Source organism: Ascochyta rabiei, chromosome 6 (genome assembly GCF_004011695.2).
Source record: "Ascochyta rabiei chromosome 6, complete sequence".
Classification (NCBI taxonomy): Eukaryota; Fungi; Ascomycota; class Dothideomycetes; order Pleosporales; family Didymellaceae; genus Ascochyta; species Ascochyta rabiei.
The window spans coordinates 931063-957383 of NC_082410.1; the positions used below are offsets into that span (position 1 = coordinate 931063).

Sequence of the window (26321 nt, forward strand, 5' to 3'; positions counted from 1 at the left end):
CCGCGCGCGCAAAGACCATACATGCATACATAGACTGCTTATTTCATCTTGTCGAATCTTTCATGTCTTTATTCCAGCTACGAACGCGAACTGGTGCTATACATAGGTGGTGGGTTATCTCGAAAACATGACAATGCCGTCCCGTGCGCGCCGGATGATGCCGCCGTCGCCATGACCTAACATAAGAAACCCGTATTCCTTTGCTGCTCTGCCGTCTCCTACGACCTCGCGGACAGCATGCGCTCGACAAACTGGGCGAAGAAGCTCCTCCACTCCTTCTCCTTTTTTGCGCCTTCAAAGGCGCCAGCTAGCGTGCGCAGATACTGGTCTACGCCGTCGCCGCCAACGCCCATGCCGCCAAGATCGCTACGGAGACGCTCGACGTACGGCTCGCCAACCTTCTTGATGATCTCGGTTTGCAGATTGGCGGTCTCGTGTAAGACCTGCTTGGCCTGCGCATCCTTCGAGTTGAAGCCGGGCGAGGCAGGAATAGACCACACGAGGGGCGAGAAACGCTCGATCACATAGTTGTCAAAGCCTGGCAGCGGCTCGGTGCTAGGTGTTGTGGATGTTGTGTTCGCTCCCGGGCCGACTTTGTCTGCACCACTCCAGACATCGATCATGCGGACGATGACACAGATGGCAAGACGTGCGGTCTGGTAGTCCCGGGTGTCGCGGGCAAAAGTCTCGATCGAAGCAACGACTGGCTCGAACGTTGCTTGGTTGGCTGTCTCATGTCAGCAGTCATGGAAAAGTGAGTGTTGATTACAAGCTTACTGTTGCTGACGAGCACAGACCCAAGATTCTGGTTGAGAACAACGGTGATGAAGTTCAGATACTCGCGGCGGAGCTCAGCCAGCTGGATCTCGTCGTCTGTGCCCGACGGTGTTACTGCCAACGCCGTGAAAATGCGTTGCAGAACCGGAGTCATAACCGTATCCAAGATGCTTGCGATCTCAGATTTGAAAGTGAAGATTACCTGCGCGAGGACCTTGAGGAACGTGCTGATTTCATCCATGGAAGAGCTAAGCGAAAGCAGTCCCTCAATCCAGGAAGGCAGTTGTTGTAGCAATCGTGAGCCAAGGACAGAAATCAGTCGCGAGAAAGCAAAGCGCGCGGCGTGGCGTATCGATCCGGAGGTGTTCAGCGACTGAAGAGCAACGAGGATGGCTTCAGAAGCTTTGGTAAACTCGTCCGCAACTTCGGTAAGCGGAGCGGTACTGTTGTTGGCTGTAGGTACCCAATCTGAGTAGCCACGCGCAAGTGTACCAAGAGCCATGATGATGTGGTGGGTCTGAAGAATCGCTCGCTCGTCGCCGTTTCGGGCCTGAGGAAGCGTCTGCTCCATGTCGGCGAACAGAGGGCTCATGATTGTTCGAGCGTACAGCTGCTTGTTTTCCGTTGAGACTGTGTTCGCAGAGGCTATGCACCCAATCGCCTCGAACAGATACAACTGCGAGTTGAAGAGGGCGTCCGCAGACTGATCGTCTTCGTCTGATGACATATCGTCCTCTGAAGTATCGGGGACTTCCGCCTTGATGGTGAGCAAGTCACCGACAGCCTGGATGATGTCGTACGAAACGTTACCCAATTGGGCTCGAAGGTGCTTAACTAGTCGCTGAAAGAGGTACCATGATCGTGAGCGAACTTTGACGTGGTTGCTGTGTGTCAACGAGACAAAGTTCTCGAGGACCTTGGGGATCAGCTGAGGGTTTTGCTCGAAGAACTGATAGTAGCGGACGCAAATTTCCATGTACTGGAGTTGAACAGCAGGGTGTGAGTAGTTGGCGAGACCTCGACAGTGTCAGTGTTCCAGATTTAATTTGCCACGTCTCGATGTGCTTACCTGAGTCGATCATGCTGTGCATCATACCCACGAGCTGCTGGGCAGCGACAGACGAAGGTTCGCGCTTTGCGTACAATCCTTGGTTCCTGACTGCCAGTTCGCCAAACAGATACATCTCGTACAGAGCCAATTCGAGATCACGCCAGTTCAAACTCTGATCGCCCTGCGACAGACGACCAAACGTGCCGTTCACTACACGGCTAAGCGTCTCAATGTAGTATGCCTCATCGATAGCCGTGACCGTCTGCTGCAGTACGTGAAGGCGTCTTCGCAGGTCCTGGAACTCCGCTTCGTCTGTTTGTTCGTCTTCCTCGCCCCAAGAGGCGGTCTCGTCATACTTCATCTTCGCAACGATGGCGTCCAAAACAGGTGGTAGCACCGCCGCATACTGAGGTGGCACGGATCCAGTCTTCTTTTGAAGCTTGCGCAGGAAAGTAAGGAGATCGGTCAGAGCTGGGATGACGGTTGAACAGACTTCGTCGTATTGATCGGCAAAGAAGCGCAGGAGGTACGGCGTAAAGATTCGGACAAGGTCGTCGGCGCGTTGACGGGTCTGCTCGTTCACAGAATCGCTTTCCAGAATTTTAACGACGTCGAAGACGATGTTGTTGACGAGCTTCGCTACGGTCTCTGCAAGATCATTGTCGTAGTTCGGGCTGTTGTATTCCGCCAGCGCTGGGCTTCCAAGAAGCTGGCCGACAACGTCCGAGAGGTTCAGAAACAGGATGAGCTCAATCTTGTCGCCTGGACTCATCTTCTTGCTGACAATCTCTGAAAAGGTATCGATGGCTGCATCACGGACTTTGCCGGATGGACTTCCGGGATCGTTGATGCCTTGCTGTCCAGCCATTTCCAGAAAAGTACTGATCATGGACTGATTTACAATGAGGTTAATATCCGTCCAGCTGACCCATCGACCGATGGTCCGGAGACACATCTCAACAAGACCCAGGTCAATGTCCCTCCATTTGCCGAGGATCTCCTGCCACGATAATGAGATCTTCTGAGCGTCCCGTTGTCGGATCAGATCCTTCAGGTCGGTGTTGCGCTTCTTCTCGTCTTCGGGCCTCGAGACCAGCTGATCGGCGATTTCGTCGTGCACCTGGCCCAGTACGCGTAGATATAGGAAAGTCGTAGCGGCGTTGGTGCTGCCGATAGCTGCCTGGTCGCCGGCGAGCGCGCGAAAATCGTCGAAGAAAGACTGCCACGAAGAAGGGTATAAGGCTACAAAAAGATAGGTCATGGTTTGCATCAGCTTGTTCTGGATATGGGTTGTGTCGGTCGAGCTACTGCCAGGCGCGTAGGACTGGCGAATGTGAGTCATGAGCGTGTCCTTGATGTATGCAAGGCTCTGCTCGTCGAGCCGGTGCTCTTGAACGGCATTGTTGACGAGGTCGAGGGAGGTATGGCGAGTGATATCTGAGGGACGAGGATCGCGGATGAAGAGAGCTAGCGAGGCCTGCCACGCGGTGCCTTCTGCGCGTAGCTGGTTGAGGTATTCTATGGCCTGGCCGCGCAGCTGCTGGTTCGAGAGGGGGTCCGAGGCGATTTGGATGGCATTTTCGACCTGCAGCAGCAACGGGCGTCAGTGGGGGAGCTTTGCATAGCAGACATGTGAGGGCCTACCTGGGCCTCCATTTCCTCCACCGTCTCGATGCGGGATCAGTTATGTGTAGTCAAGGGCAGTCGGTGAGGGGCGCAACCATGCAGGGGCGTGTGCAGTATGGTTGGGGTTCGATTGGAGGTGAAGTGATGTGCTACCGAGTGCTTGGGCGGGGCGAGGACTTCATTGTGGGAATGTTGCGGGCGGTGAAAGTAGGCTTCGGCGGGGCACGCTCGAGTGACGTGCGGGCAGCGTGCAGGGGTGCTGGTGAACGGACTGTAAAAGAAAAACCGGGGCTGCCAGATTGGAGTGCTATCACGCTGGCCAAGAGGGTGCAGGTGCTGTTGGTTTGGTGCTGTTGGTCCTTTGTTGATGTGCAGCTGGCGTGAGGATGCTGGAGGCCAAACTAATGTGCCGAGCTTTTGGTGGCATGTCTGGCTGCCCGAACGTCGCGTGCGACACACGGACCAAGGGCTTCAGGCTTCAGGCTTCTTTGTATCAAAGTGTCACCCAGAAAAAATTCAGGCATGGATTTGCTCAACAATGGTATTGGTGCCGGCTATATACAATGGATTTGCCGTTCATCTTTCCTCGAGCTTCCTACAGCTTGTGTCGACTGCTCGAACCGCTTCTACGGCAATCAGCATGCATGCGACCAACTGGGCGGCCTGTCCACATACTACGCGTTCAAGTGCTTTGCCGCCCAATCAACATGGTCGTCCGCAAACGAGGCCATGAAGTAGTAGCTGTGGTCGTAGTCGGGCTGCAGGCGGAGCTGGATGCCCTTGTCGTTGCCCGCTTGCTTCGCTGCTTCGACGAGGTTCTCCGGCAGCAGCTGTTTTTGCTTGTAAAAGTTGTCACCAGTACCCTGTCGCCCGTCAGCATGTTCTCGTCAGGGCATCTATGAGGATACGTACGACGTCGATGAGCATCTCCAACGGCCCTTTCCACTGCCTGACAAGCTCTGTGGCGTCGTGCTTCTTCCACTCCTCCTGGTCGTCGCCGAGGTATCCCTTGAATGCCTTTTGGCCCCACGGTGCGTTGACGGGGTTGGCGATGGGCGCAAAGGCCGAGACGGACTTGTATTTGCCGGGGTTCTTTAGGAACAGCGTCAAAGCGCCGTGTCCTCCCATGCTGTGACCTGTGATGCTGACTTTGCTCGAGTCGAGCTCCTTGAAGTGTGAAAACAGAGCTTCAGGCAGCTCCTTGGTGATGTAGGAGTACATGTTGTAGCCCTTGCTCCATGGCTCCTTGGTTGCGTCGATGTAGAAGCCAGCGCCGGACCCGAAGTCGTACGACTCATCCTCACCTTCGATGTTCAGACCCCCTAATGGACAGGTTAGTTGGGTGCTCAGCCATCCGTGGCAGGTAGGTACGCACTGGGCGATGTGTCAGGATACACAATGGCAATGCCGTGCTTGCTGGCGCCGTGCTGGAAGAAGCCCTTCTCTGAGCAGTTGGCCGCTGTGCACGTCAGGCCCGACAGGTAGAACAGCACGGGGACCTTGGCGCCGGACTTGAGCGCCTGGGGCGGCAGGAAGACGTTGAGGGCCATGTCTGTGTTGGTGCTGGACGACTTGTGCTTGAGCTGGAGCAGCTTGCCCCCGAAGGAGGCGATGGTGCCGGTGGTTTCGAAAGACATGGTGGGCCGTCTGGTGTGGTGCGGGAGGAAGGTGTTGTGAGCGAAGCGCGGAGATGCGGTATGCAGCGTCAGTTGGCGGAGCCGTGGGAGTTTTGAAGCTGTCTTCATTGGTGACGTTAGCGGGGTAGGGCGAGGCGCCCCTCCACATTTTAGGGCAGAATTGCCAGATCAAGATGTCGGATCCGCAGCCGGTGCGCGCAGCGACACGGACAAGACGTGGGGATTGCGTAAACTCGGTTCAGATTCGGGAGGTATAGATGCAAAGACTCCTTTCGCCGAAGATGCTCCGTTCAGACACTCAGCTTTCCTACCCAAACTCCAAGCCCCATGCAGCCAAGAAAAACACTTGCATTACTTTAGATCAGCAGCTCCTCGCATGTCCAGTCCTCGTAGAAGCCGTCGGGCAGGTACCTTCGCACTACAAGGGGTATCTTCTTCTCGCGCAGCTCCTTGGCCGCGATCTGAAGGGGGTCTGTCATGCCCTCGACGTCGATCAGTACGGGAGCGTTACCACTGCAGTTGTCAGCCCTGTTCCGGCGCCCCGGCACGTGTGCCCGCCGTGTCTTGATGCGTAGCCTACCTGATCTGCAGCGCCCTTGTGCCCAGCACACGCGCCTTCTCGTACTTTGTCATGTATGGCGTTGTGGTGCGGTTCTCGTTGGGGACCTTCTTCTCCTTCTCGGCGTCGACCGAGTTCTTGACCTTGTCTTTTGCGGCGGCAGCAGCGCTTGCATCGCCCGAGACTACGATGTTGTCGTCGAGCTGGTCGGGGTCCTCGCCGCCCTCTGCATCGTCCATGTCGTCCATGACTTCGGGCTCGGCTTCCTCATCGAAGTCGATAGCGCCGCCACTGCTTGTGCGTCAGCGTGTGTCCATCTATGCGCTACGCTGCGCCGCTTCTTCTCCTCGCGCGCGCGCCACGCTGCGCAACGGAAGCCGTGCACGTACTCGTAGCCACCGTCATCAAAGCCACCGTCGTCGCCGCCGTAGTCGGACATGATCGCGGTCGAGGGTACGCGCGTGGGCGTGGATCGAAGCGTGTGGCACGGGCGTGTCGCGGAGTTGCAGGAGCGGGAGCTGGTGTTGTGCTGCTGGATGCTGGATGCTGGATGTCGAAGAGGCAGCCGCAACAAAAAAGCTCCAACCGCGCACCAATCACCTCCACACACCAGCGTGCGCCGAAACCCACTTTTATTTTCCATGCGCCATCCTCGCGCCTCCGCCGCTGGAAGCCTTTCACGAGCATTGCAATGGCACTGAAACGCAGAACAGAGAGCAGCGCTGCCCCCGTGCCGCAGAAGAAGTCGCGCACCGGTACGTCACAATTCACGGCCACGCCTTCACCCTCACCCTCACCCTCACCCTCACCCTCACCCTCACCCTCACCCTCACCCTCACCCTCCTCCACCTCCACACCCTCCTCCACTGACACCACACAAGTCTCCGCAGCGCCTTCCCCGGATTGGGGATGGGCTTCAGACGATTCGGCGGACCTGAAAGTCAACTTCACCGACAACGGCACCCCCAGGGCAGAAAGCGAGGCCCGTCGACAGTGGAACTTCATCTGTGAAGTCCAAGGTTGCGGCCAGCGATTCAACCGCCCATGTCGCCTCGAATCGCACATGCGCAGCCACAACAAGGAGCGACCCTTTGCCTGTCGCGAAGCAGGCTGCGACAAGACATTCCCTCGAAAAGACCACCTCCAACGGCACCTGAAGAACGCCCATACAGGGTCCGACGACCAGCGAGCCTACACCTGCGACTGGGAGGGATGCGGGAAGAGCTTCACCTCCAACGGCCGGCTCCAGCGACACAAGGACGTCCACGAATCCAAGTTCTATTGCACAGATTACGCTCCATGTCACGAGTCCTTCCGGAAAGAGTCGACGTTGGAGGCACACATCAAGTCCCAACACATGGACGTGAGACCGTATCCGTGTCCATTCATTGATTCGGAGACGAACGAGCAGTGCGCAAAGGCATATCAGACAGCCCACGCACTGCAGAAACACATGTCCAATGCACACGGAGCGGAACAGGAAGAGGCTTTCTACTGCATGCTGTGCATTCCGCCCGGCAGCGATACCGAGACGATCGAAACACATCCTGGCATGGCAACCACCATCCCCAAAGCCCCACTCTCCTTCACAACAGCCGAGGAACTACACGCCCATTCTCTTGAATGCCATCCCCCCGTTTGTCCAGAATGCGGCCAGAAGTTCAAGAACGAAGCCAACCTCAAATCTCACACCGAAACCCTCCACTCCGACACCACGCCCCGCTTTCCCTGCCCCAAACCGCATTGCGACGCCCTCTTCACACGCAAACACAACCTCGCCGTTCACATCCAAACCGTACACGAGCATCAGTTCAAATACCACTGCGTCCCCACTGCGGTCAGCAACTCAAGACACTCCGATCTGGCCGGCTGGGATGGTTCCAACGCCTGCGGGCACTCATTCAAAGCAAAGTCCTCACTCGACAACCACGTCCGCACACACCACCTAGGCCAAGGCAACCGAAAAGAGCGCCGTCTAGCCGCCAAAAGCAGAAAAAAGGAGGATCCATCCATGCTCACGCTGCTCACGGGCGTCGGCTACGAGCAAGGCCGCGACATCCTCTGCATCCAGCCCGACTGCGAGTTCCGCTTCCACCGAGATGTGGATCTCCGACGACACCTGCGCGCCGCACACCACATGTCGACCGACGAAGCCAGCGCGGCCATCCTCGAGCGCGACGCCGCAGCCGGCGGGCAGTTCTGGATCGGTGGCCTTGCGCCCGGCGACGACATGGGCATGGAGATGGATATGGATATGGGCATGGATCTGTTCGCGAGCGCGACGCCCAGCATGCCGCAGACGCCCATGCCGTACTTCGCCGACGGACACGCCGCGCCTGCATCCACGGGCGGCAAAAATGCAGCAGACGGTGCCTTTTTCGACACCCGCTTCGAGCAGCTGTCGCTGTTCAACGAGGAGTCCGATATGGACGCCGCCATGGGCCTGGGCGACTTGCCGCCCGCCACGGACGCCGGCGAGGGACTGCAGTGGGACATGCTTGCGCCTGTCGAGCAGTACAATAGCATGAAGTGAGGATGTTGGTCGTCGTTCGACTCCCGTCTGAGAGTGCAGTCGAGACGTGTGTGTTGCGTTGCGTTGCGTTGCGTTGCGTTGATGCATAGGTTAGCGCTACAATAGATACCCACCCACACTCATCAGCAATGTTTCTCACAGATGGTCCAAACATGCCTTTGCGCACGTCTATCCACAATCCACATTCTGTGTTCAGGACCGTAGACCATGGAGTACGCGGTCGATGCTTCCCTCGCACAAACACCCACCAAATCCCAATCAAGCCAAAACACATGCATGTACACTACTTCTCATGCAGACGATCGAAGCATGACATGGAATAGTTGATGATCTCCTGTATATAGCTACTAGTCTCCTTTGCATCATCGACATCTTGCACATGCATCTATGTTCCAAATCAAACCCAGACCCCAAACCCCCCGTTCTCCCATCTTCTTGGTATATATGTACTCGAGAAACGCGCTTGAATGACGCAAGGGGGTATATATCATACGAAGAATGCTGGTTCCGCCTCCACGAAAAAAAAAAGTCAAAGAGAAGAGATGCCGTAGGCTATGGTGAAGTAGCGATGTCAAAAGGCTAATGTCGAGAATAAGGTTTATAAAAAAATAAAAAATAAGGAGGAAAATGCCGGCTAACGGCGCAGGGTGCGATTCGCCGCGCTATGCACCAGTAGAAGCCCCTCCAGAAGTGGTGTGATTTGGAAAGTAAGTAAAACTAACGAGTCCGTAACGTTGCGCAAAGTCGATGATGAGGTTCGTCGGCAAGGGTGTCGATATCCAAGTCGGCAATTGAGGCATGACGCTGAAGGATCCATGGACCGGTCCGGACCACGCCGCAAACCTACGTCGCAGCGTGAATGGGTGTTGGTGTCTCGCTCGATTCGGGAATTCCGCAAATCGGGCCTCCATATTGCAATTTCAGTGGCCAATCCACATTGTCGAACTGGGTGCCGTGTTGACTGTCCCAATCTTTGCGCCACATCTCATATTTGAGGTCCCACCTCTGCTGGAATCTCTTCTGCCGCGCCCTGATGACTGCGCTGAGGCGCTCCGATTCTTGCGCAAACTGCCATTCTTCTGCCGCCTTCTCCTTTTCGAATTCGGCGTCCATGTCCGCTAGTTCTAGTTCTTGTTTTTGCATTTTGAGTTTCATCGCGCGTTCTTGTCGCGATCGTAGGACATTGATGGCGCTTTCATGTTTCCGGGGGAGAGTTTGCTGGATCAAGCGCTGGCGATCGAGTTTCTTAAAGTCGTCCTGGGTGACTATGTGCGCTAATCCTGGGTCAGGATTCGAAGAAAGACAGTATGCCTCCATATGTTTTAGCGCCGTCGCTACATTCTGTGTCTCGAGGTCTTGAGCTGTGCGGAGGTTGTCTTCTGCGGTGATCTGTGCGTCTTCCAGGTCTTCGAGCTCGAGAATATGCTGTGCAGCGTAAGCAAGTTGAGAGACGTTACGCGGTGCGACTTCGCTTACATGCTCCCTCCGCTCATCCTTGTTGTTTTCGTGTTGAGCTGCAAATCGCTTTAGCGAACATTGGTGGTGGGCCGAGAGTGCTTTTCGTTGATTGTTCTCGAATGCTGCTACCCGTTCCAGTTGCTCCTTTTGCTGAGATTTGAAGCTTCCTAGTGCTTCGTTGGCAAGGGTAGATCCACCGTCCGGCAGCTGAAGTGAGACACGCCGAGGTGGGGTGTTTGGTACCGATTTCGACAATGTTGGCAATGGTGTCTTCTGGGCTGGTCGAGGTAGATCAATCGACGACATACCGTTCTCGCTGTAGCCAGAATCTTGCAGTGAACTTAGTTCTGGTGATCGTGCGGCACCTTCTATAACAAGATCCGTCTCTTGTTTGGTCAGGACAACCTCGAGGGTAGCTCGTGGTAGTGCAATACCGCAGCAGCTTGGCACCGCACCTTCCTTCGCCTGCAGTGCCTCTTTGATGTGAGCTCGGATGGCCGAGGTAGACAGAGAGTGGCCGCATTCAAGCTTGGGTCCTCGAGCCTTGCCGTGGTGTCTATGGTGTGAGGGTGAAGTGCACGAGCTGAATCCACAATCAGCAAAGCGCCCTTGATGCGCACCATAACAACCTACCTTGAGTCTCTTCTGAACATGGAAAGGAACGATGCACGCTTCCTTCGTGTACTAGTCTTCTGTAGCGAAGAGGCACTGGACGATACGGAGTGTGCAGCTGAGAAGGTCGAGGCGGTTGAGTTGCGCTGCTGGAAGTTGGCGGCAAAGTAATCCATGGTGGAATCGAGAGTGACAGAGGCTCTAGCGAGGGTTGGCGTGGTCTGCTGTGGCGGTAGGCGCTTTACATGAGGCTGCTCACGCGAAGTCCTCGACGGATCTGTGAAGCCAGTGGACTGCGTCTGGTGCGAGTGGATAGAGAGCGAGCTGCTGTGGGCGCTGCCTGCGGTGGTGGTCGACAGTGCTCTTGGAATATCCTGCGCAGGGCACAAGAAGCGGTACGGATCCTCGATACCCGACTCTCTTGCCAGCAGTAGTAGCTGCGCATCGATGTCGTCTTCACTTTGATTCACATGCAGGCCGAGGGCTTCTCTTGTGTAGGTGGCGTCGTCGAAGATGTGCATTGTAGTGAGGGCATCGTCCCTTCGCGGTTGAGGCATTGCGCCGGAGCGCGCATGCATTTATGGTAATGATGTCAGGACGGGCTCGAGCAACATGCGGGTAGGCGTGCGTCGTCAAGGTTTGAGGAGTCGTTGAAGTTCCAGCTGCAAGGTTCGAGTCACCGCGCACAAAAAAAGAGAAGAGATCAGCGCAGCGCGGGCAGTCAAATGGGCAGCAGGCGCGACTCGCGAGTAGTGGGACGAGGGAAAGCGGCGGTGTGTATGAGATGCCGGCTGCTAAGCGCGCTTCGGCAGACGCACACGTACATGTACGTGTAGTGGACTACGGATTAGTAGGTTATGCGCCGACGTGTTGCATTCCACTGCCCAAAGCCGCTGGCCAAGCCCCGTGCTTCTGGCCTGGAAACGAAGCACTAGAATGGCCATGGCCGTCCTGGAGCAACACCAAAACGACGGCACCACCCTTCCCCTAGGCCCTCAGGCCGCCTTCAGTGATACCGACACCGCGGTCACGATGATCTGCAAGTGTCCGCCGAGGTTACGCCTCGCTTGATAGCCCTCATCATCACGACGCACAGGAGGATCAGCGCCCGGACTTTCCTCAACCAAGGGCCATGATTACAGCGCCTTCCCTTTCAACCCTGTACATAGTCAAGCCCCCACACTGACCCTGCATCTATATTCTCTTCGCCCGGCACAGGCTCTCGCGAAACAGAATAAGTCGGACATGGCAGCTCCGGCCTTGACACAAGCCAAGCAGTCTAGAGGTCTTGAGCACACCGTGACCTACAAAGAAAACCGTGCAGTCCTCTAGAGCCTTGTGTTCTTCTACAGTCCCTACAGTCTCTACAGTGTCGCCCTCAGGACCCCCAGAAGACTTGAGAGTGCTGATGCTGTTGGAGGCCAGTTGCAGAGACGCACTTCCCTTGACCCTTCTGATCCAGCGCTGCCAGCGAACCCACACCGGTACATGATATCCGTCTCGTGATGTACTCTACGGGTCATACCGGCCAACCGCGGTTCCGGTTTATCTGACAGCCTGTAGCGCATTCGAGCTTTGATGGATCACAGGGCCACTAGCAGGCGGTGAAGCCTAACCATATCTGATCGATTGGCGGCTGGGAAAGCCGGACATGCTGTCAATGAATGAATCCCGTCACCATCCATAGGACGGACCTACTGTTCATCCCATCATTTGAACACCGCTCGACCAATGAGATTGCAATTTCTCCGAGGCGGAGAAGAGTCCCTGATGGTAGCTTGGTGCACTGCCATGAGCTACGTAAAAAGCGGACATGTTGCTGGCTGAAAAGAGGGGTTCAATGAAAAGACGCATATGTCCAAGGTTCTTTTTCTCACGGTGCCCTCACGGTCCAGCTTGATTTGGTGACATGTTGATGGGGCCGCCCGCCTTTCTCTCTCTGGAAATGCAAACCGTCTAGAGCGAGCTACCCACTGCCTGTGACAAGCCGTTTGTGCTCATCGAAATCTGCTGCGCAAGGGAGCAGCGTGACACCGCATCGGCTGCGAAGACGCACAGGAACCGCTGTTTGCGTAACGTGCTATCCATCGACACGGTACTTCGCCGACTTGTGCTTCAAGACACTCGTTCACACACGCAAGGCATACAGAGTGCATCGATTCTCAGCTCATTCCGTTTTGTGCAAACCAGACCAGAGGGACTTGCTTTGTTGGTGGGCGCTTGGCTTCTGGTCATCTACTACTTTTGTCGTATGTGCAGAAGCACGAGTTCCGCTCACAGACGATGCTATTTTCAAGCTTTCTGTACGACGTCCCATCACTTCGTATCGCATCGGTACCCGTCCCAACGACTCCACACGTCGCACATCATGCAGCCAAGGCACCGCATTCATGCAGGGCGGGCGTCACTCTACCATTAGCAGGTGGCCGGTGTGTGCTGACGGGCCCGTGATGCGGAAGCTTGTTCGCAACATCTCCACAACGGAAGTGAAAGTGAAATGAAGATGGGAACGAAAATCTATTACAACGTCTAGACGACTCGGAACATGTCGTTCCGAGATGGTTGCTGAAATGTATGTGTGTGCAGGGCGAAGAGATGTAGGAATACAGTATAGATGTGCAAGATACAGTGCCGTATGCAACAAGACCGACTCGAGTCATCGCAATCGAAAGAAGGCCAGCCCAGTCGATGCTAGAGTCGATGCATCCTGTATCCCTGAACGCCATGTATTATGCAGGAATGACATGAATATGGATAGTGCCTACCCAGAGATGAGCACCCACAAGAGGAAAACTGCAACGCGTTAGTCGCAAAGCCTGGCACAAGGGGAGAAACGGAGACTCACATATCATAAGAACACCGAACATCTTCGCGACAAGCCATCTGTTGCCCTGCACCCGGCTCCAGTACTTCATCAGCTCGCGCTGCGCACCCTCGACGTTATCAACCACGTCCTCGGTGTTGGCGTCGATGCGCTGAATTTGCTCACCCTGCTCGGACACCATCTGCGCCAGCTGACTGAAGATGCCGCCAAGCTCTTGGATCGTAGACTCGATTGATTCTATTGCTCGGCCTCGCTCCTGGATGTACGCGTTCTGCGGCTGCGCCTCTTCCATAAGCAGCAGTTGCGCGTCTGACTGTGGCCCGCCACGTGTGAGAGCGGATGAGCCTGAGGGCTCGAGGGAGAGCAGGTCTTGCTGTGCGGCGTTTGTGTTCTTGAAGCCACCTGGAGAGCGTCCTCGCGACGGTGTCTGGTAGAGTGGGGAGTCTGTCCGGCTAGGGTCAAGGGAAGACGAGGACTGCGCGGTCGAGAGGAATTGTTCTGTGCGCGAGCGCGATGCCTGCATGTTCTTGGTTCGCACCTCGAGGACGTCCTTGAAGTTGGTGCCCACGTTCTGCAGCTTGTCTTTCAGCAGCAGGACCACGTTGCTGTTGTGCTCTCCCTCCTGGTCGACGCCTGGCTTCGCCTTGGGGTGCAGCTTCGAGTTGATCTGCTGCAGGTTCTGCACCTGCCCAGAGAGCGCCGTCATGTCTTGCTTGATGACGAAGGTGAGCTCGTCGAACTCGACGGGCCGGTCGTCGAACAGCGTCTTGCGCCGGGCCAGCTGGGACAGGCGCTCCAGCTTCTGCATTGTGCTTGCGACACCGCGTGCGACGTCGGCGGCATTGCGTGCAAACTCGGAGCGCTGTCGTTGCGGCGAGAGGCTTGCCTGGGCCTTCTCCTGGGCTGTGAGCAGCGACTGGCGCTGGGCTCCCGTCTTGGACTGGGCCTGGCGTCGCTGGGCCTGGGCGAGAATCGAGCGGAACTCATCGGTGCGGTCCTGGATCGAGACGGCCATGGCGGCGGTAATGTGCGCAGACGTGGATTGCGGTCCTCGAGTTGTGTGTCGTGGAAGACGGTGATGTCGAGGGTAGGGTAGGGTGTGTCGCCGTTTCCGGGTGCGAGCGGGCAATGGCGTGCTGCGCTCTCTCGGTCTCTCGGCGGCGTCTTCTGCGTTTGGCGGGAGGGACAGGACGTGCGATACGTGTGTGTTGGCGGTTGCGACGTTTGGTGGAGAAATGCTCGTTCAAGCGTTGACGCCTTTCCACGGTCCACTTCCCCCCAGCCCTGGACTGAACGTGTCCGCTCTGGCCCGTCGAGTGGCGCAGGTGGCGCGCCTCACGATTCCATTCCACTGCAACACCGGGGGGAAACGGGCCACTTGGGGAAGCAGTGCAGCAGCGAGCTCCATGGCACGAGAGAAAAGTATGGAGCACGGTGTTGTATTCAACATCGGCCAGGTCGCGACGTATGCCTGAGTTGTGCAGCGTTCACACTTGGATGGACGGTGCAGATCTCCATGTACGATGGTGGCCCATGTGGCTGGGGCGTTGCGCGGAGAGATTGCGGATAATGTGATGATGGATGATGGCTGATGAGTGATGGTCCAAGGTAAACAGGGAACATGGCAGCTGCTGTCTGCAGTTGAAGCCTCGCTGAGCTCTGCTTTTGCTGGGCCTGTCCTCTCTCCTCTCTCCTCTCTTCTCTCTCCAAGCCTTCACATTGCTATCCGTCTCCATCGATCCCTGTTGGGCCCTGACGTGCAGCTGGTGTGCTGACGTATCGTATCCGGCGCTATCAGCCCTGCATCGTTCCTTGAAGCCTGACTTGAGCTCCACCTCCGCTGGCCATTCAATTACACACGTCTCGACGCTCGTTTGCGCAAGAAGCGGACACCTCAAGTCCTGCGAGTGCCGTTTCTCAGGCGGCATACGGCCATTCGCATGCGCTGCACCATCGACTGGTAACAGGGCACCCGCCCTACACCTACACCTACACCTACACGGACACGGCAAACAGAAAGACCCCTCGCCATCTGCAGGGACGGCAACCCCACGGCCGTCATGTCAGGCCCATTCCGCTTCAATCAGCAGTCGGCCCCGTCACCGCTGTAGGTAGAGCTCAGAGCGAGTTGGCCCCTCCACACAACTGACGATGATGTAGTGAGCGAGCCGCATCCCCCTTCTCTGCTGCGCAACAGCCAGTGTCCTACAAGACCAACGTCAATCGTGCAAAAACAAGAAAATGGGTCGAGGCGAAGAAGAACGCATACGACGGCGACGACTGGGGTGACTATGACGAGTACGATGAGTATGGGGTAGACGAGAGCCCACAGCCGGAACCTGCACCTGCACCGCTTTCCAACCCACGGTACTACGGCCACCGGCCCCTGCATGACACGCCGTCGCGGAGTTTCACGGACCCCTCACAAGCGCCACTGTCCAAGGCGCGCAAGAACTCGTTCGATGCAGGCGAGGAGCAGCGGTCCTTTTCAGCGTCCATACCTCACCTCCAGCAGCAGCAGCAGCAGCAGCAGCAGCAGCAGCAGCAGCATCAACAACAGCAACAGCAACAGCCACCACCGCCGCCGCTGCTTCAGACTGGCGGTATGGAACAACACGACACCGGTAGCTCTCCGCAGAATCGAGACTTCAGCCCGTCTGCTATGCCTCAACCGCTGCATACACCCTTCTCCACGGGTCCAGCTGATGTACAAAGCTCCCCACAGAACACCCAGTTCCCTCCGCGCAAAAGCAGCATAGGACAGGGCAGCGTGCCACAGGGACCGATCGACTTTATTTCAATCGCCGCCTCCCCACGAGAGCGCGCTGGTAGCCAGGACAAGGCCCTGCCGTTCATCAGGCCGGCGGACATCTACAAGCGGGTGGAGGAGGAGCGAAGGCGAGAGTCAATGGACGCGCCACGACCCAACTCAGACGCAATTTTTTCTCGTCCGACAAACGAGCCCAAGTCTCCAGCAGCAGACAGGCGGAACTTGCAGCCTCTGGAGACGGTCGGCGAGCGGAAAAGTGAGCACCTGCCAGATCTAAACATTGGGTCACAGGACAGGAGCGACCCTCAACCATCACAGTACGACAATCGCGTGCCGTCTGCACTCAAAGGCATCCCGACTTTCGACAATGACTTCTGGTCTAGTGGCCCGGACCTGCAGACACCTGCCAGCCACGCGCCTGTCGTGTCACCCTCCCAGGATCAGGGGTTCCGCTCAGTAGTCGATCAGGCTTTCACCCGCAGCGACGATCAGCGCTCAGTGCCGCCCACACCTATATCGAAAGACTCTGACTCTGATCTGAACAGGAGTAACACCGGCAGCACATCTGGCATCAGTCCTATCATGAGCCGTGTCCCAAGCTCCGCGACTTCAGCGCTGAAAGTCCGCAATCTTGGCGATGGTAGTACACCCGTGATTGCAGAGGAGCCACACGAGGCAAGGACCCCAGTCTCCAGGCCAACCTCCGGCAACTTTCCGCAGACCCCGAACGCTTTCCAAGGCCACGCCCGCAACGTATCAAACACTTCACTCCCACGTAGCGGTTTGGCGACGCCGACTCGAGGTGACAGCCCTGCACGATCGCCTGCGTTTGGCCCCCAAAAGACCTTACCTGAACCAGAAGCAGCACAGATTGCGACGGACAGCCCAGAGATTATGGAAGGTGGACTCAGCGGGCCCCACTCTGATTACGCCACACGTGAAGCAGACATTGCCACAGCCATGTTGAGCAATCCAGTGCGAGCAGCTCCCGAGCTTAGCGCTGCAGAGAAGCAATCGCAAGATGCGTTTCTCGAATCGCATAACGCGCAATCACCTATCGGCGATGCCCTGCCACGAGACCGCTCAGAGTCGCCAAGCAAAGGTCGCGTACAGGCGCTGGCTGGTAAATTTGGCGACATATCACACTCCAGGCGCGGCTCGACTCAGTCCAATATTTCGAGGAATAGCATGCAGTCGTGGGAGCGAAGTCAAGACAATTCTCGTGCACCTTCACCAACAAAAGCCAGTCCAGGGAAGCCTGGCAGTTCCAAGAAAGAATTCAGGCCGCACCTGCCTGGTGGATGGGAGTCATACGCTATTACGACCCCAGCACCTCTCGATCCGACTGAGACAGAAAAAGGGCTCGGTATGGAGAGGACCCAAGGCCAGCCAGCATTCGCTCCCGCTGCTCGTGTTGATCAAACCGAGTCGGATCGAGGCCGAGGCGTAGAGAAAGATGCTCCATTAACCCTTGCAGACATTGATCTCACGCCCACCACAAAGAAAGGTCAGGCTGCTGAGGTTGACACACCGGCTTTTGACCCCATCTCGGCACTGAAGGACGCTGGAGCTGCCATGACTGAGCCGTTACGTACAACAGCTGGGTTCGGCGGTTCTTCAGAGCAGGAGCAACAAGGTCGCCGATCTCACGGCGACGTCTACATGCCTCGACCATTACATATGGAACGGGCATCATCTGCAATCTCGAGCATACCACCAACGCCACCAGCAAAAGACACCCCTGAATCCGAGTTCCCACCAACACCACCACTGAAGGAACACTCCCCTGAGCTCATGCCTAGACCTGAACGGCCGATCATGGCCCAACAACTCAGTACTGATCCGTCGGCTGATGACCAGGAGAGTGACCGGCTACGGAAGGAGATAGTCGCAAGTTTAAGCCCATTGCGAATGTCGAGAGTCCCAACCGCTGACCCGGATCACAATTCGCTCCGCCCAGACAGCAAAGGTGCCGATCAAGCTAGCTCCATCCTCGACAGTTACTATGCAGAATTAGACAGAGGCTCGCCAAAGAACTCAAACGAGCTGGACAGAAACATTCCTGAGCTTGCGCCCCTAAAATCAGCGTCCTCTATACAGTCTGCGATGTCTCAGAAGCCTGCAGCCCTCAAAAGATACAGTTGGGAGGCAAAAAGCCCCTCAGCGACACCCGAGAAGCAAATCCAAGCTGAGGGAGTTCCTTCCCCAACGATCGAGCGTGCAGTGGAAGAAGAGCAGCAGCAATGGAACGAAGGCATCCCGCAAGACCCATACTTTGGTCCTGGCCACACCTTCACAGTGACCAAGCCAGAACCTTTGACGGATGCCGAACTTGCAGCTCGTGCTGTTACACCTCCGCCGGGCTCTGGCTTGTCGCTTACAAGTCCCCCGACCCGCGAACAGACTAGGTCACCTGGGCTTCATATCGTCAACTCCGCATTGGATCCTGAAGCTGTCGATCTTCCTCCGCGCTGGAGCGCTGAACATTCTCCCCAGCCGCCGAAGGAGACCGAAGCAGTGTCACCATCACAACAGCACATGGAGCAGCAAGACACGAATCCGGCAGTCTCTGCTCACACAGCATTAACCGGATCCATAGAGGCACCTGAGTCATCCGCGGTCCACGAACCTGAAACTAAATCATCTGCATCCCTAAAGTCTCCCGCATCGGACAAGCCTTTAGGTGCTCGAGAAATTGCAACGATTGGGTCGGCCGCGGAGCGTATCGCTACTTACAACAAGACTCGCGACCAATGGGCTACCACTGACCATGGTCTGAGTGACTGGATAGCTGCGACTTTCGAAGCTGATCCAAGCCTTGCTACGCAAAGTGTGCAACCCTTCCCTCAGCCTAGGCCTCAGTCAGGGACGTTTCGCCACAAGCACACTGGCTCCCTTGCTATGCTAGGCAAGTTCACCGGTTCGGGCAACAGCCAGCCCTCGGCCGGTGCATACTACGAGCAGTACAATTCGACAGCTGCGCAAGTGCCAGCCTCGTCGAACTCTCCAACTGCAGGACCCACAAAGACCGCCTCAGGTTTCCTAGGTCGGACTGCAAGTCATTCGATCCAGACCCAACAGATGCAAGCTAAAGGCAAAGACTTACTTCATACTGCTGGTGTGTTGAGCGGAAAAGGCATGACAAGTGCAAAGGGCTTGTTTGCCAAGGGCAAGAGCCGCTTCAATCGCGACAAGGTAGACAAATAATTTCTTCCTCCTCGCCTTTCCCTCCTAGCAATGATTTGATATGATGGCGCAAGTTTCTCCTTACTACCTAGCAATAGGATTGCGACATGTAGCTGGATGAGGTTGGATGCAGACTCTTTAATTTGGGCGTTTTCGACATCTTGAAATTGTTCTGAGCATATGATGTGTCCAACGCCATCTGTATGGCGTATCGCTTTCTTTCTCGAGTAGTCATAATGATTGAAATGTTAACCTTTAGTTCCTACTACACCACGTTTTGCCCTTGGTCTAAGTGCTGATTGATGTGTGATGTAGGACTCGGCGCATTCTCGCGAAGCCTCCAAAGAGCTTGGGCCGATCGCGACCACGACCACGCCGGTGAACACCATGAGCAGTTCTCTCGTGGCCACAGATGGTCCCGACGAGTCTAAGAGACGCCGCCGCTTCTCATCGCCATTTCGGCGATCAAGGTCTCGACCAAGATCGGTCAGCGTGCCTTTTCCAAGCACTATATCACTGGTTTCGACTACTTCGTTGACTAGGGCTCCCACCGATGTACCAGATATACCGAAAGCTTTCCAAGGTCGCCCGCATTCGTATCACGCACCGGACCTAGGCATGCACCCCGCACACCGAGGTTCGGCCGATCAGTTGACTCCCCTGTCTCCATCGTACGCACGAGGTCGTACAGGAATACAAGCTTCGCCAACAAGAACAAGCTTTGTATCGGAAACCGAGATACAGGACGATATTGTGCCGCTGGTGCCTCCTATACCTACTGGAGTTCACAATGAGCGGTGGGGCAGACGAAGTCGAAGTTGGGGAAACGCAAGCTTAATGCTTCAGTCTGCGATACGACATGCCACACCGCCAGCCAAAGTATCTCGAAGTGTAGGGACCAGTCCAATCATCACCGATTTCGACATACCTGATAGCAAAGCACACCAGCCACATTCCGCCAGTGTTTTGCCACGTGCGCCCTGGAATGACGATAGAAGCGGTAAGACCAACTCACCTCGGGCCGGACACAGCTCGCCAATCACGAAAGGCCTCTGGATGGGTGATACTTCTCCAGTCCTTTCAAAGCGTACACTGGCAGAGGCTGATCGGATTGAAGACGAGACGAGTCATCAGCCGGTGCTGCCAGTGTACACTGATGGCACGCCAGCACCTGCAGACCTAGTCCAGCTTTCTGAGCAGTATGATGGATCAAAAGACACTCGATCATTGGACTCGAGCAAAGACCTAGACAGCAAAAACACATCAGATACGACCTACGAGCCGCTAGCAAAGTCATCCTCGCGTTCAGAAGAAGAACAATCCCTTCCATGGCCAGGAACACTACTCAGCACAATCAAGAGTGACAAGGACGGCGAGAAACAGGTCAGGCACTTGGATGAAGCACCTATTCCACAAAGCTTCGCGATGCGGTTTTCGGGTGAAGTCAGTCCTTTGCTACGCTCATCAAGGGCATCTTTGCAGGAAGTCTCTGATGATGATGATGATGATGATACTGGGCTATCCGACCATACCGTTGAACAGGCTGCGCAACGGCCAAACTGGGAGACTGAAGTGATTGGCGCTGGCGATGTATCCGATGAAGAAGACAGCGCACTGAATGCGGAAGACAGGCTGCGGAACAGCTCTTCGCACAGATTCGATGCAGACGATCAGGTTGAACAACCCAAGAACAAGGCTAGAACTATCGTTGCTAGCAACTTCTCCGATGAGAACGATTCACTAACAAAAACCTCCAATCCTAAGGCCAACTCATTACACACGATTCCTGGAGACAAATATGGCGACCAAACAAGCTTCGACGCTAAGATTATTGGCGTTGGCGACGACGTTTCGCCTACCAGCGATGCCATGGACGTCCCTACAATTGGGGAAGCCTCCAGTCAGGCATTTGACATGCAGTCGGCGCTCGAGAGCAAAGTCGTCGGCGCGGATGATGTGTCGCCTGTTTCGACACGGTCATCATTTCTTGTTGCCACATCTTCAAACAGAGATAACGACCACATTCACGAAGACGAGTCCATCAAGAAATGCGCACGATCCAGTGTCGAAAAATTCCACACCGCTGGTGTCGGGTCTGATCTTGAGCCTGTTCAATCCAGTACATGGCGGTCAGATCAAGGTGAAGGCATTGAGGAACGACCTCGTATTGAAAGATTCGAAACGGCGCAGGAAGAAGTGCAGGGGTCAAGCGAGCTGACAATCCCAAAAGTTAGGCAACCAGCAAGCCGGTACGCGACTGTTGTGGCTCCTGAGCAAGTTGCATCCTACAAGGAATACACTGGAAGTTCGACAAGTTCCAGCGATGATTTGCTTCAGGCAATGAAGCCCGAGGCATCGACTGACGCATTGACCCCGCAACGAGCCGAGCGAGCTGAAGCGATGCCAGCCGCGACGCGACAGATCTCCGCGTCTCAGCTGCAAGTCGTCCACGCCGTCGAAGAATATGCTGCATCCAATTCGTCTCTTGCGTCATGGGACCAGGAGAGTAACTCCGCTGATGTGATCTCCGAACCGGGCACAGCCGTCGAGATGAAGGACGAAAGCGACCTGGTCACCCCCGTGGCTCAGGTGCCAAGGAACGCTCACCAAGGACAGCAGGCTGACCAGGCTGAGAATCCAAACCAAAACTCATATTATGCAGCGCCCAATGGATACTTCAATGGGAAATCATCGTCCGATTCAATTCATCAAGCGCATCATCCACCGGCCCCCGCGTCTAATATGGCTGTGCCTGAGCGCTCAAAGTCTTTACTATCAATGATATCCTCAGCCGTCTCGAGCACGCCGATATCACCTGCATCGAGTAACGCTGGGAGATCAACGCCTTCGACGATAGATCGAATGCAGCGTGACTTTTTCAACGCCAAAACAAGTAACCTCACCGAAGTGCAAATCCCGGAAGAACCTACTTCAGCCAGAGACGAGCAGAAGCCAACAGCCAGACATGAGGAATACGATTTGTATGCCGATCACAATGGCGTGGTCAAGGATGTACGCGACGAGAACGGCCACCCACTGCGTGTTGATCCCACGCCTAACGTCGCTCCTGCACAGCTGGCGCGAACAACAACCGAATCCTCTTCTGTGACAACCATGCCAGACACACCACACTCGCGTGCTAGAAGATACAGCTTTGAGAGGCCTATGAGCTTCATCTCTGGACCTCAGGACGATGACGGGAGGCCTCAAGATCAGATCAACCAGCCCATCGCAGGCGCCTTGACTACACCACTAATTCCACCTCAGTCGAAACGAAGATCACAGCAGTACCGGTCAGCTCCTTCAGGTGCTATCTATTCAAACATCGCGCCGGTCCAAGACACACATTGGCCACCTGGTGAGGTAACCTCGCAGCCGCCGGTCCAGCCTGTACAGCAACCGGCGCAAGAGCCAGTTTCTACAAAGGTTGTCCGCCAGCCGACACGTTTCGTTCCCCACAGTCATAAGGGTAACGAGGGTGAAAAATCTCCTGCACAACAAGCACCGGACCTCCTACCTCCACAACGAACACCGCCATCAATTCCATCGGAGATACCTCCTCCCAACGGACAACTACCATCGGACACCTATCACCGGGATCGACATCCACAGAACCTTCGCACGAGTGGGGATGTCCAGGTACAGCAAGCTCCTCGAAGTGTCTCCGCTCCTTTGCAGCACCAGTCAATGCAGGGTCAGGACCCCCGTGTTGCAGGCCCATCACCTGGAATGTCTCCTACAGGAACTTTCGCAGGGCCAAGGAATGAGTTTGAGTACCGACAACAGATGATGCAGCTTCCGGCGAAACACCCTAGCCGCGGCACAGAAAGTCAAGCTCTCAACATGCAACAACCGAGCCAAAGTCAGCAGGTGATTCAACCCTTTGAAAAGCCATCGATAAAACCTAGGTTAGCGGCTACCATCAAAGGCATCGTCGGTAGAACTTCGCCAAATGCCCCACAAACTCCGAACGTACCTCCAGCGCCGTCAAACTTGGCCCTTAATGCTCCACCAACCGATGCCAGCAGACCGGAATCGTTCGTGTCTGCAGCCAGTGGTATTTCGCAAGATCAGATTACATCAGCTTCTGTGGGACAATCTGGTGTTATTGCAGCTCCGCAGCAGCCTCCTAGTCTTGGTGCGGAGTCACATTACAACCATGTCAGCCATGGTACCACGCAAGTGCAGCCAGCACAGTCTCGACAAGATCCCATAATACCTGCGATACGCGCTCAACACGAGAATATTCATCCGCAGCCACAGCAGCAACTAGCGCTTCCACAAGGCGCACAGTCACAGAATTATCGTGCTTCTACTGGTACCATACCAGACGCAGGAAAGAAGAAAAGGTTTTTGGCGTTCACTGGTCTCTTTGGCAAGGGGAATGCAGCTGCAGAGCTCCAAGGAAAGTTCAAATTGTCGAGAGAAGAGAAGAAGGCGCAGAAGGCTCAACGACATACTAGTCAACCTATCTTGCAGTCTCCGCCAGTCCAGCAATGGCTCCCACCGCATACGCACATCATTGCCCCTCAGCAGCCTGTTATGTCTTATGCCTCCGGCCAAGGATTGGCTACAGCCGGACATTCAGCACAACCTGCGGATCCACGGTTGGTGCCTCCCCATGGGCCAGCGCACCTGCAACCGCAGATTTTGCCGGACATGCCTTCACCGCAAGGCCTACCTCACCAACTTCCGCAGCCGCAGATGCAGCCACATCTGCAGCAGATATATCCACAGCAACAGCAAAGGCCATTCACGCGATTGGACGAAGGCTCTGCGTATCTGAGGACGAAGCAGATAAATGAAGAACGCCAAGCAAGACAAATAGATGACCAGCCGCCACGATCGGTCTATGAAACTCCCACGCTGATAGATTCTGTCCCACAGTCGCCAGTCGAACAATCTCAACAGCCGGCCCGACAGTCACTCTCAAGGCTGCCGTCAAACGGATACTACTACCCCGAGAAAGCTCAGCCAGAGCAAGGCGCTTATAGGACATCTTTGGATGAATACCAACGGACTCAGCAGCAGTTGAGACAGCAACAGTTCGAAGTGGAGCAGCGACTACATGCAGATCTACCGCGTTATCCAATAGGGCAAGGAGTGCACGGCACATATGTAACTTTACACCAACAAGCACAAGAGCAGAGGCAGCAACAGTTTACGAAAAGGGATGGAGCATATGGAGATTCGCAAGCCATAAGTCAGCAAGCACCACAGCAACGACAAGAATCTGGCTTCGAGCAAGGAGCTTATGGAGCGACCCACGAAGAAAGGCAGCGCATACAGCAGCAAATGCAGCATCCGTTGCATAGACCAGAAGTCTTCGGACGATCTCAAATTCACTATGACCAGCTGCAACAATTCAACCCGCCGCAACGAACGAACAATCCACCACTGGACCGATACCAGCAAATAACGCCGAGCCAAGAGCAGCCGGCTATGACAAGGGAGGAACGTAAAAGGCAAGCTGAACATGAGCTGGTACAACACAGGTTGCAACAGCAGCAGCTCCAACTTCATCAATTTCACCTTCAGCAGCAAGCTCAGCTTGCTCAACAGCAGACTGCGAACACTCGAAGTGTTTCTGGACCACTTCTTAGCCAAGCTTCGCCCCCTACCTCGCCTATCGCGCAACGTCGTGTAAGCTCATCTATGGCTGAGCCTCAGTACGAAACCCCTCCGATTCCTGGGGCATATGGCCCCGTTCAAGGCGTCTTTGTGTCTCCTCTCGACAGGGAGCAGCATGCTTTCACGACACCGCACAGCCATGCTGGCCGACAAGAGTCAGACCCTCAGATGCAACCAATCTCACCTCAAGTATCTGCGCAGTCTCAGATGCCACCGAACACGCGACACCATTCAGATGCTAGTACTATGTCGGTAGTTTCGCCTATTTCTGGGCCTACACCGGAACCTCCTGCAGCTGGACCTGCGGCTGACCAGCGGCCACAGAAATCTAGGATGCCTAGCATATCTGAGGTACGTCAGCAGCAGCCAGATCGACCGTGGCACATGAATTTCCCTGCTGGTACCACCGAGCAGGACATTGTTCGAGCTCGCCAGAAGCAATTTTTTCAGCAGCAGTTTGCGTCTCAGCAGCAGGCCCAGGCAGAAAGGCATGCTTCTTCGCCTTCTCCTCGTGTGTCGCCTGACAAGCAGTCTTCACCATTCTCGCCGCCTGTCTATAATACCCAAGAGCCTGGCGGTGGCTTCAGAGAGGTACTGCCGCGAACCTCACCACAACCATACCCTGCGCCCTTTTCAGCACCACTTGATAGACCTTCACATAGCCCACAACCGGCATCTCTTAGTCCTCAAGAAGGCGCTGGGTGGCCTCTTCGCTCGTCACCTGGCCCAGTGGGTCCTATACAGCCGCCTCCGACTGAGCCTCATACTCCAAGACCTCATGGTGACTTCGACCAACGGCAACATGAGCCACATGCACCAAATCAAGTCCAGATTGCGCCTGAAACGCAACTCCAGTATGACGAAGATGTCACCGATGACGCACCGCCAACGTACGATGGTCCGGGTGTGCCCAATGACGGTATGGAGAAGAGTAATCCAGACCGCCCTCAACCGCCTGACATCGTGACGGCACCGAACGATCAAGGCCGACAACAAGATGGACGGCCACGCCAAGCTTCTCTTGGGCTCATGCAGCATCCTCAACCTGCCTCTATGGCCGCATCGCCTCAACGCACAGCCCCTAATATGGGTGCCGAATCGCTCCGCCGTCAAATGCTTCAACAAGAGGAGCATGCCCGCATGGAGCGTATCCAGCGCTCACAAATGCAGGCTGCACAACGGCAGCGGGAACAGCAAGAACGCGACGCCGCCCGTGCTCGGGCACGAGAACTCGAGCGCAGCGTCTCTGGCGGAGGGCGAGTTGGCAGTCTCCGAAGCGTCCGCGGTAGCCACAACGGTGGTACGCCTGGTTGGGAACGGAGAGGTCTGCAAGGCGGCAGTAGCCGCCCTGTGTTTGAGTTGCCTGCGCTGGAAGACGAAGAGCCTGTCATGCGAGCTACTAGTTTTCCAGGACAGGAGTGGGTACCACCCATGTATGTCGACGACTAAGTGCCCCCCCCCCCCCAAGTGTATGAGAAACCGGTTGACTACTATTTTTATCCCCCTTGTATAGAGAGACCTTTGCTTCTTGCATCTTAGCGTCGCATCGCGCTTAGGCATCATTGTTTTCTCGTTTCTCGAAAAGAGTTGGATACCCCATCGTGTACTCTCATTTCCGTACATCTTTAACTTGCAATCTTTGTAATATTCGAACAAA

The 26321-nt window shown here is 55.6% G+C and overlaps 8 protein-coding genes across 8 annotated transcripts, besides 11 other annotated features; 3 read left to right on the forward strand and 5 right to left on the reverse strand.

The window, feature by feature from the left end:
• Positions 1–218: 218 nt before the first annotated feature.
• Positions 219–3484, reverse strand: EKO05_0004187 (pre-tRNA nuclear export protein; the record flags this gene model as incomplete). The annotated part of the gene is made up of 4 exons (XM_038938737.1): positions 219–727; positions 778–1794; positions 1847–3413; positions 3473–3484. 4 exons carry the CDS (start codon positions 3482–3484, stop codon positions 219–221), a joined length of 3105 nt encoding a protein of 1034 aa, XP_038799998.1.
• Positions 3485–4128: 644 nt separating this feature from the next.
• Positions 4129–5091, reverse strand: EKO05_0004188 (S-formylglutathione hydrolase; the record flags this gene model as incomplete). The annotated part of the gene is made up of 3 exons (XM_038938743.2): positions 4129–4317; positions 4367–4776; positions 4830–5091. 3 exons carry the CDS (start codon positions 5089–5091, stop codon positions 4129–4131), a joined length of 861 nt encoding a protein of 286 aa, XP_038799999.2.
• A 356-nt stretch (positions 5092–5447) lies between these two features.
• Positions 5448–6089, reverse strand: EKO05_0004189 (subunit common to RNA polymerases I, II, and III; the record flags this gene model as incomplete). The annotated part of the gene is made up of 3 exons (XM_038938994.1): positions 5448–5604; positions 5672–5941; positions 6040–6089. The coding sequence occupies 3 exons, from the start codon at positions 6087–6089 to the stop codon at positions 5448–5450; spliced, it is 477 nt and encodes a 158-aa protein (XP_038800000.1).
• Positions 5971–6019: a tandem repeat.
• A 65-nt stretch (positions 6090–6154) lies between the features above and the next one.
• Positions 6155–6203: a tandem repeat.
• Positions 6204–6341: 138 nt separating this feature from the next.
• EKO05_0004190 (uncharacterized protein) lies at positions 6342–8183 on the forward strand (the record flags this gene model as incomplete). The annotated part of the gene is made up of 2 exons (XM_059636332.1): positions 6342–6405; positions 6532–8183. 2 exons carry the CDS (start codon positions 6342–6344, stop codon positions 8181–8183), a joined length of 1716 nt encoding a protein of 571 aa, XP_059492315.1.
• Positions 6432–6493: a tandem repeat.
• Positions 7878–7915: a tandem repeat.
• A 52-nt stretch (positions 8184–8235) lies between the features above and the next one.
• Positions 8236–8264: a tandem repeat.
• A 762-nt stretch (positions 8265–9026) lies between these two features.
• On the reverse strand, positions 9027–10810 carry EKO05_0004191 (uncharacterized protein; the record flags this gene model as incomplete). Its single annotated transcript, XM_059636333.1, has 3 exons — positions 9027–9608; positions 9660–10224; positions 10275–10810. 3 exons carry the CDS (start codon positions 10808–10810, stop codon positions 9027–9029), a joined length of 1683 nt encoding a protein of 560 aa, XP_059492316.1.
• A 2204-nt stretch (positions 10811–13014) lies between these two features.
• EKO05_0004192 (Integral membrane protein SED5) lies at positions 13015–14092 on the reverse strand (the record flags this gene model as incomplete). The annotated part of the gene is made up of 2 exons (XM_038938725.1): positions 13015–13046; positions 13099–14092. The coding sequence occupies 2 exons, from the start codon at positions 14090–14092 to the stop codon at positions 13015–13017; spliced, it is 1026 nt and encodes a 341-aa protein (XP_038800003.1).
• Positions 13962–14044: a tandem repeat.
• Positions 14093–14642: 550 nt separating the features above from the next.
• Positions 14643–14678: a tandem repeat.
• Positions 14679–14754: 76 nt separating this feature from the next.
• Positions 14755–14785: a tandem repeat.
• A 268-nt stretch (positions 14786–15053) lies between these two features.
• Positions 15054–15078: a tandem repeat.
• Positions 15079–15137: 59 nt separating this feature from the next.
• On the forward strand, positions 15138–19054 carry EKO05_0004193 (uncharacterized protein; the record flags this gene model as incomplete). The annotated part of the gene is made up of 2 exons (XM_038939071.2): positions 15138–15184; positions 15238–19054. 2 exons carry the CDS (start codon positions 15138–15140, stop codon positions 19052–19054), a joined length of 3864 nt encoding a protein of 1287 aa, XP_038800004.2.
• Positions 15587–15650: a tandem repeat.
• Positions 19055–19420: 366 nt separating the features above from the next.
• EKO05_0004194 (uncharacterized protein) lies at positions 19421–26113 on the forward strand (the record flags this gene model as incomplete). Its single annotated transcript, XM_059636334.1, has 1 exon — positions 19421–26113. The coding sequence occupies one exon, from the start codon at positions 19421–19423 to the stop codon at positions 26111–26113; it is 6693 nt and encodes a 2230-aa protein (XP_059492317.1).
• Positions 20524–20545: a tandem repeat.
• Positions 26114–26321: the final 208 nt, after the last annotated feature.